Source organism: Colias philodice, chromosome 14 (assembly GCF_061535455.1).
Source record: "Colias philodice isolate Cphi_HAF_F1 chromosome 14, ilColPhil1 Martin Lab GWU primary, whole genome shotgun sequence".
NCBI classification, from domain to species: domain Eukaryota; kingdom Metazoa; phylum Arthropoda; class Insecta; order Lepidoptera; family Pieridae; genus Colias; species Colias philodice.
The window spans coordinates 6,714,132-6,724,416 of record NC_143099.1 but is presented as its reverse complement, the minus strand read 5'-3'; the positions used below and the strand labels follow the sequence as shown (position 1 = coordinate 6,724,416).

Below are 10,285 nucleotides of genomic sequence, written 5' to 3'. Positions count from 1 at the left end.
TATAACCCATCGGCTACACCAGCGAAGTTTATCGTACAATAATATAAGATTATTATTTTGTGTAAAGAATTTCAGTTAAGATTTCACTAGTATCACATCACCTCAAATAATAAAACAAATTATTTAAATCTCTTTTTTATTCATTTAAAACTGTGGGTTTTTTTTACTAACAATAAGATTCGATACAATCTAAACCAAAATAGTTTAAAATTTACCCTTGTAAAACACACGTAGGTAACAAACTAACATAATAGTAATAATGTCAAGTCAACCCATGTCGGGTTCAATTGACATTATGTAACTTACCATATTTTTAAAGCAGCGAACAAAAGATCCTTTTCTCGTAATCTTGTGAATAATAGATAGATATACATCTAGCATTTATTTATACCAGTAAATAAAAATTGTATAGGGGACGAAAGCCGTGGAATTGTCGCGTAGAGATGCGAATCACGTTTCAGACATTCAGTGGTCGAGGCATCTCCCATAACTGAATATAACATAGTTAAGCCCCCCATTCGTTAGCAAAATTAATGACTCGGTAAATGAAAGTTTTTCTTTCATTGAAATTATGCGCGCGGGCTGCGGAATTCGAATTTAAAATGTTTACTAAACGTTCATAATGACGTTGATTGAAGTCATTGCTGTTTGTTTTATTGTTAATTTTTAAGAGGAATAATAATGCTGGTTTTATTTTGGTAGTATTATTAAAAAAATGTGTTCTAACAAATACAACATGTACAAGTAACATTAATGCTTATACTGGTATGACACTGAACATTAAATTTATCTTCAGTTTTTAATGTCAAATTACTGAACAATTATTCATCATTTTGTTTTATTATGTTTGCGGTTTCTACGTCTTGCTTCATCCATATCAATTTGCAAGTAACCTCGTAAAAACGTAAGAATAGCAGCATCTTACATTATGACAAATTATTATGGCTGTGACTTAGTTGCGATTAATTCAAATAAAAACAGACCGACTTTTATACGGCCGTGGAAAGTTATATTACTTTTAATGTTTCAAACGTGGAGTTTTATGAGTGATGAACTTTTCCATTTGATTTTAACTGCGTAGTTCATCTCAAGGGAAGATATCCTGTTCAGTGATCATAATAAACACTCTCTAGACTCTGTTGATGTTTATTTGTTTTAATTTATGATACAAATTGTGATTCAATTATCACTACATAGTTTAAGTACGAAGTGGCTTCGCGCTATCTGCTTATCCCTGTCTAATGTGTAAATGTGTAAGTATATGGGTTAATGAGAATAAAAATAAAACTAAACAAATTTCTCCCCTTTTTATTTTCATATAAGTTATGAAAAGGTAAAAAATATGCACTTATCATCATCCTTCCTACTAGTAATATTATAAATGCGAAAATTTGTGAGGATGGATGTGTGTGTAGGTATGTTTGTTCGAAGGTAAAGATTCGAAGGATATCGATGATTACCTACTTAATCGTCAATTCCCTTCGTTAACTTCCACAAGGAAAAGCGAGAATGTCTCACTTTATTTCGTGCAAATCTATCAATTTTCCCGGTAATTTGAGGCGGCTTGTGATGGATCGCTGCTAAGTGAAATGAGTCGCGTTACGTAAACATGTCACCTCTAAGATAAAGTCAATTTTGCTTAAAGAACGGCCGAAGGCTAAAAACTTTGGTGATGTATTGAATTTTCGATACAAAATATCCATTATGTTTTTAACACTGTATCTAAAGAGTTACAAGATTAACAAAATAATTTTAACAATAATTTACTTGCTTTTCGATAAAAATTAGTTCAGATGGTTCTGAATTAAATAAAAGTGTTTTAGTTTATTCAATAGTAGGTACTGCGTTGATGCAGGTAGAGAATTTAGTAAATAAAACAATTAACTTATAGAAATCAATTTATTTTTCATGTCTTGCCCTTTAACATTTTACGACACAATTATCACACACAAATAGAATTGTGCGATTCAAAACTTTGCAATATTCCTTCCAATACTCCAAACATATACATTGAACAACCAGAGACATAAGTTTTCAGTCTAAAGTTACTTTTTATTAAAATACAATGAACATATTGAACAATCGAACTTATAATGAAGAAAGAGATAAGATTTTAGTTCAACAGAAATACGATCTTATATTAAAATTTAAATTCTAATTAAACATCGAAAATTCAATAATTTCTTACCGACAAAAAGTTCAAACAAAAACTATTGTTATACTTATATCAATATGTACAAACAATTACAAAAAATACAAAACTTTACTATAGGAATATCGAAGCATCCTGACGACGCCAACATTGTATCTGTCGTAATAATAATGATTAATTTAATAATATTTTGTATTTATTACAGTCACTAATAGAATAATATAAATATCTCGATTGATTTTAAACTAAATAATATATCTTTTGGTATAATAAACTGCACTCTTTACGGTATAACTACATTTATACATAAAATTAGAATATTTACAGAGAAAATCGACCAAAAACTACTGGTCCACGTTTAATAATATTTCACATTAATCAATATCTAGCATTATACTGTTTAGCACTATGTGTACAACAATGTCTTTCAGGTGATAAATTCAGATGAACAACATTTATTAACCGATCGAAAGTCACTCTCGGAAGTCATCGAGTTAACGTCACTTCTGTATCACTAGAACTTCTAGAACTTTCTTTAATTACATCTAACTCTCTATTAGAAAGAGAAGAATGTCTGGAAAACTTTGAATTTCCATTATATTCTATTTTATCATCAGAGCACTCATTTTCACAATTAAATTCTTTATTTTCATCAGAATCCTCTTCAGTCACATCGTTCACTTCCACTTCTAATAAATTGTCATTCTCCTTGCCGTACGCAAAATTTCGCTCATGACTCAAACTACGGATTCTGTCCAAATTATGTTCTAAAGTTTGTATGTTATCATCATCTAAACACGGGGAGTCATTGAATTTCCACTTAATATTTGAATTAAAATGTTCAACCCCAGGATAAACACTAACACTATTACTTCTATGCCCGAAGACCGGACAGTTTCGGAACTCTCACAATTCCGGATGTCTATTATTACATATTTTGGTGAAATTTCCCTCATCTAAACTCAAGTTGGAACGAGAACGCCCACACTCTAGACTTGGTCTAAAAAGGCAAATATCGGAATTTTTTAATCTGCAATGTCTTGAACAGGATTCTATTTGGAAGGCGGATCTATCTATATGCCTATACTCTGTGGGACCGTATCCATCGAAAAATCTGGATCCATGCTTACATGGACCATGATAGCTTTTGAAAGATCCTGTACATCTAATAGGATCCCTGTGACATGATTTTTGAAGAGCGTGTAGGGAATTCGATGAAACTGTACGCTCTAAAATTTCACCCCAATATTTTTCTCTCAAACCTTCGAACTCTCCTTTTGAATGCAAACCATCTGACGTAACTGGCGAACCACAACAACCTGCAGTCTTCTCGTAGCCCGGGAAAGATTTAGTTTTCCGACAGCAAATCTAAAATAAATAAAACATTATAAGCATCAAATTTGTAAAATAATCTGACAATCAAAATAATTTGATAACTCACATAATATTGTAGCAGATCATGGCTGATCCGTCTAAAATGGCTGTTCAAAAGCCAATACAGGAATGGATTCCAAAAACTATCGCTCAAAGCTATCCATGTGACGATAAAATCCAAACTCGGAGGAACCTAAAAGAACAAAGATAATATGGAGACACATATAGTTGAAGTTTTTAATGTAGAGATAGCTATAAGCAGTAAGTACCTTACAACCAGTGCAAGCGGCAACCACTTCTTGAATAGTCGCCGGCGTGACCATAACAATAAATCCTAAGGACATTGCAGCCATAGTACGTGATGTGCTAACGCTATGCGGCCTTATAGGTGGCTGTATTTGCTGTGAAGAGAATATTTTCAAGACATAAAGATATAAATAAATTTTACCAAATGATCACATTAATTTGCTTTGTCTTTTTAATGCGACAAATTGTCTTAATATAATGTGAAATACTTACCTTGTTGAACTTTTATTTAAAAAGTTTTATTTTTAATAGTTATTATTGTTTAGACAAATGATCACAGTCAAGATTAAGCTTTTAATGATAACAATTTAATTAAAAAAATATTTATAAAGTTTTTTATTAATTCGTCAGCGAATTCTTATTCAATTTTTATAATAAAAAAACGCTTAATATAAAACACTTACCACAGTTTCAATTTCAATATGGGCTTTAGTGCATGGCTGAGACAATCCGTTAGATCGAGAATCTTCACATTTCCCTCTTGTCTTGCTTACGTGAAACCCTGAGCCGTAACAATACATAAGAGCCATTGTAGTTGGGAAATAGTAAGCACAGCACGAAAGAATTCTGAAAAGAAACTTGATAATTAAATACAAGAGATTTTTGTAAGATACTTTAACGTGTTTAGTGTTTTAAAGCATTTATTTTGAATAGCTCTACTTTCTGAATTATGTTTTGAAAAAGGTAATTATGTCATGATTGAAATTATCGGAATATATTATTATAATCTTCATAAAACATGAAGCTTTCTTAAGATGTACAAAAGAAGATATAAAATATGAGTATCTATGAGTCCCATTAAACTTGGATAAAATATTACTTTTTTGCAAAAAAATAGCCCCGGAAAAATCTTATAAAAAGCAAGGCGAAGTCGACGTTTCTTTTGGCAAAAGCATTTATAACAATTGAGTTCACGGCTCCGTATAGTGTTTTAAAAGAATGGAATCAAAATAGGTGGATCATAGTCAAAGCTAAATGAGGGGCACTTTGAAATAGAAGATAACATATACCTGAAAGCTACTCGGCTGTGGAAGACATCGCACGCCATTAAGCCTGTCGCGTTGAAGTAATACCCCGATCTTGGCAACACCATTATAGCAAATAGGGACACGGACAAAATCCACGTTATACTTATTACTAACACGCAACCCTGGAAGAAAAATTAGCTGTGACACTCACAAGGGCGGATCCAGCTTTAGTGCCAGGGGGGGGTCACATAGACGTGGTCAATTTTCAAAAGCTATATTTTGGTAATTTAATTGATACGTACGCGTAGATTTAAAAAAAATGGTCAAGTGCGAGTCGGATTGGCGAACCAAGAGTTCCGTACAAACATTTTTATATGTTTTAATATTAAATTTATGCTTTTTGCGATTTTTCCTTTATCTGTGCTATATGACGTAAGTTTCTATTAAATATCAAGATTCTGTATTCACGGGAAGTACCCTGTAGGTTTTGATTCCTGGCAACACTTGCGAATGTTGATATTAAGCATGAAATGTATGTTTTAGCAATTTTTCCTCCATCTGTGCTGACATTGCTTTTAACCAAATTTCAGAACTCTGTATTCACAGGAAGTAGTACAATACCTATAGATTTTGATTCCCTTGCGATAATATCGAAATTTGCGATAATTTACGGCATAAATGGCGTAAAATCTTTTAATTGCGTTGGCTTATAAGTTTGATTTTTTCACAGTTATAAGGAACCGTAGATTTGAGTATTCGGTATGAATTTCAGATTGATACCTCCACGCGTTCCTGAGAAAAAGGGTCTTCACAGGCAGACAAACTTGAAAAATATATATTTTTTGCAATTATTCCTGTATAGTGTATCTGTACTATAAGATGTTGCTTTGTACCGAATTTCAAGATTCTGAGTTTACGGAAAGTACCCTGTAGGTTTTGAGTTTTGATTCCCTTGCAAATGTCGAAATTTGCGAAATTTTTCGGCATTTACGGCTGTATCTTCGTTTCGTTGACATAGAAGTTTGTTTTTTTTTATAGTGTAAAGGTATTTTAGACTTGAGTTTTTGGTATGAATATCAAGTTAATACATGTCAGCGTTCATGAGTAACAGGGTTGTAAGTTAAAAATTTTTTTAAATATTTTTTTTATATTATAATAATATAATCTAAGGAAAAATTCATGCTTTTCGCAATTAGTAAACAAAGTCGTTGTCTCTGTGCCTATGTCCCTACTCCCTATGTATGATTAAATCTTTAAAACTACGCAACGAATTTCGATGCAGTTTTTTTAAAGATAGAGTGATTCAAGAGGAATAGTATATAATTTATAAGGTTTTAGAGAAAGCTGGCGAAGCCGCGGGCGGTAAGCTAGTCTGCGTTATAAGACGTTTGATTATATTAAATTTCATGACTATGTGTACTCGGGAACTACCCTGTAGGTTTTGATTTCTTAGGGAGTGTCGAAAAATTTCAGCAATTACAGCTGCATCTTTTGATTGCGTTGGCTAAAACGTTTGAATTTTTCACAGCATTAACGGACCGTAGACCGTAGGATTTCGACATTAGCAAGGGAATCAATACCTGCAGGGAGCACCCTGTCCCGTAAACACAGTCTTGAAATTGAGTAAAAAGTATCGTGTTATAGCACAGATGTAGTAATAACTGCGAAAACCCTAATTATTTAATTAAATTAAATAAAAATGTATTTTTAAATAATTTTAAACTTACAATCCCTTTACTCATGAACGTCTACATGTATTTAATTGATATTCACATCAGAACTCAGGTCTATAATAACTTAAATCTGTTATTTAATTCAAATTCTATGTCAACGCAATCTGAAGAAAAAGCAATTAGAGCCGCATATTCTGTAATTCGCAACTACTTGCAAGGGAATCATCAATCAAAACCTAGATGGTACTTCCCGTGAACACAGTCTTGAAATTTGGTTAAAAGCAACGACTTAAAAGCACTTACAAGCACAGATAAAGAAAAAAATCCTTTAAACGAAATTGTAAGATAAAACATAATGAAAAAATATGTTTGCTCGGAGTCCTCGGTGCGCGAGTCCGACGCGCACTTGGCCGATTTTTTATTGTAATTTGACTGTATTTTATAGTGTTCATTAATTGAAAAAAAATTTTGCTATTTTATGTCTTATCCACGAACTGGGATATTTCGATATTTGAGGTTTTGTGTGAAAAGTGTAACAGCAAAAGTTGTAGAAAAAAATTAATTACATACAACTTTACCATTACACTTTATTCCGCAGTTATGGTTTTTTTTTAAATCGAAAAACCTATTATTTGTCCTTAAATTACGACCGCAGGTCGACCCTAATAAACTTTTTCTATAATTTTTGTTATATTCTCTTCCGTTACCGTTTGTAATTGATTTCATTGTTCTATATTACTTTTATGTCTCAAAATTCAATAAAAACATCATATTAGTTAAACAGTATTAATTTGTTAATTTAAAAAAGTTAATATTAAATTAGTGGTCCACTTAGGTCGTGGACCTAGCCCAGGGGGGGGTCATGACCCCGTGACCCCCCCCCTGGATCCGCGCTTGGACACTCATAATCGTATAAAAATCATGCGAGAAATTACCTTGTTAATAGAAAGAGAATTCCTTCGGTAAATAAATTATGAATCACAAAGCTCCTTTTAAGAACAGAAAATAAAAATCTAGTATATAATAGAAGGTTATAAATAACACGAGTTTCTAGGAACAGGAGCTCGCAACTTAAGGGAATAGTTTCGCAAAATCAAGATAAATTTGTAAATTTTCATGTACACGTGTGCAGAAGTTTGCAACATATTTGGCTATTACAGTGAACTACAACGTTGAAATCCGTGTAAGTTTGTAAACTGTTATCTTTGATCGATAGTTTAATAACTTTAGGTGTAAAAATGGTTTACTTGTGTTGTCAAAATTGGTTTGTACTAAATAACAATCGACTTGAAAAATTAAAAAGATAAGAATGTAAATATAACTGTGGCCTTATTATATTGGATCCTTTAGAGTTTATAGCCGCATCTATTAGTTGTTAAATTACATTATAACTTATTAACATACATACCTTTTTACTAGAATGTTTATGATAAGTGCTCGGATGTAACAAATACAAATATCTATCTATCGCCATACACACAAGAATAACAGCGCTCTGTTGACTCACTGCTCCACGTAAAAGTGCCTGTAATATAAATTTGTCCTTTCAGCTTTATTCTATAATGTAGAAGGTACACAACGTTGGATGCAGAAATCACGAACAATATTACGGAAGTTAAGTGGTAGCGTCTTACAAAATACAATAAGGCGGAGTTGAGCGAAGGAATTGCGGTTCGCTGAAAGGAACGGATAGTGTAATTTTACAAAGCGTAAACTTTTCGAAATATCGACTTTCTGCTTGGTCATGGTTAGCCATTAACGTTAACTTAGATGCTGTAACCATAGAAGTTTACGGACTTTATTGTACTCTGATGATTTTGTCGACATTTCACCCACATTTAATCTTTTGAACTGTTTATTCGTATTACTTGAAAGGAATTCGCACAATGGCTGGCTTCCACATTGTTGTCTGACATCATTATGATTATTAATCCATCATTTTATCAAAAGCATGGCTGCGACAATAAAATAAAGGCATTAATTTTGTTTAAACGAGAAAGTTTGGGCGAAATTTCATTTCGTAATTTCATGCGCGGTAACTGTGTAATAAAAACGGAAAGCGAATATTTTTATCTTTAACATCCGATTACCTTTCAACCTTGCTGCTTTGCAATTGCGAACTTTTTTCCAAGATACAACTTTACTCATTTTCTCTTCGTCTCTTGTTTAAATAAAGTTTCGCAGAGACTTCGCTGCTCCGCTTATCTCTAACTGGATTAAGTAACGCTCTTGAAATTTGATGGAAAATTAATTTGCTATGTTTTCTCCATGCGATTTTATAATCAACAAGTTTAACTTAATAACAGCGCTGCGGATTTTGTGCAATATCATACCTGGATTTGACAGAAAATTTCTCCGTAGGGCCAGCACTTATAAAGAGCCGGGAGTAATGCAACTGGAGCAATTAAAATACCAGTGAATAAGTCATTTAACGCTAATGAAGTTAGAAGATATCTTGGCTGAAAAAAATAATCCATATGAGCACTTTTTACATCAAATCGTATTTATAGTATTCTTTAAAGTATCCATTAATTCAATAGCATACCTGATTATCGATATACTTGACATATCTCCGATTATTTAAGACGCATATGAGCACGAGATTGCAGAAAACGATGGCCATGGACAGGGCGAATATAAAAAATGCCTTGATGATATCAGTAGTTGCTGGGAAGGTGGACGGCCAGCCTTTACCATGTGGCCAGCATGAACTATTAGCAAGAGAAGGCGCTACTAGCAATGCGCCCTTAGTCGAGTCAAACATAGTCGGCGCCTGCAAACAGCAGCGCACTGGTCTGTTGTTAAAGGCATTTAGATCTATGCAATACGACTATATAAAAAGTTTCTGGTCCTCTCCTTGTGTTCTACGATAACCAAGGTTGTTTCTGACACCAATTCCATTGTAACATTGTTGCGTTTTTCTTCTATGTCGGCATAGCCAGTATCTGGAACAAGAAACATGCTTTTGTTACCTATTTACTAATTTTATGCATGTATTAAAGTTCACTGATATAGAGCTCTCTAATAAATTTAATAAATTTTGGCAACCTAACCATAACTTGCATATTTACAAGAGGTTATTAAATGTGTAAGAAAATTATATCCAAACATTATACGTAGGTACACAGCTGAACAAATACGCTTTAAAGCACAGCAATTAAACAAGGGTTTATAAATGTACCTACGACGCTGGACTTAATTTGGCTAAATAATCCCAACCGCAATGGTAAAGCCAAGTTAACATACAAATAGGGTGGGTAGTCGTAAATACGGAGCGGCTTTCCAAATTCATGTCAGAGACCCAATAAAAGGGTATCAAATATTCTTGTGGCGTTGGAACGAAGAGGTCTAAAGCATCGAATACGAATCAATCTTATATTTGTTGTCACTATAAATAAACTTCTACAGTTTTATTTTAGGCGAATGCGAGATGGGGAAAGTACACGTCTCAAGCGCAGTGTCGATTCTATTTATTTTATACGTTTTCCGATTTCAGTGAAGCGTTCTGCTCTTTCAATAAAACATTTCATTGATTTTGATTTGTTATGTACCTAATATTATAATATAGAGCTTTACATTATAACTTACTATTACAAATAAGTAACCTTTATGTATGAAGTTTAAAGAAGTTAAAAGTCCGTTAGTGCTCTGCGAATTCTCTAAATATAATATTCATTTTTCATGCCAGCATGAAATAAACGCATGCAGACAAATACAACTATATCAACGTTTTAATATTTTTCAGGAGAGATGTTATAAATACGCGCATATTATTTTTAAGTTATTCGTGCATTTAACTCCTCAATAGTCCT

General features: G+C 32.8%; 1 protein-coding gene across 1 annotated transcript; it reads right to left on the bottom strand.

The window, feature by feature from the left end:
- Window positions 1-2,133: 2,133 nt before the first annotated feature.
- Window positions 2,134-9,357, bottom strand: LOC149482900 (trace amine-associated receptor 8b). The gene is made up of 8 exons (XM_089703690.1): window positions 9,019-9,357; window positions 8,807-8,932; window positions 7,882-7,998; window positions 4,843-4,982; window positions 4,237-4,399; window positions 3,796-3,927; window positions 3,594-3,719; window positions 2,134-3,520 (listed from the first exon to the last, which is right to left on the bottom strand). Exons 1-8 carry the CDS (start codon window positions 9,235-9,237, stop codon window positions 3,059-3,061), a joined length of 1,485 nt encoding a protein of 494 aa, XP_089559816.1. The 5' UTR covers window positions 9,238-9,357; the 3' UTR covers window positions 2,134-3,058.
- Between the last annotated feature and the right edge of the window lie 928 nt (window positions 9,358-10,285).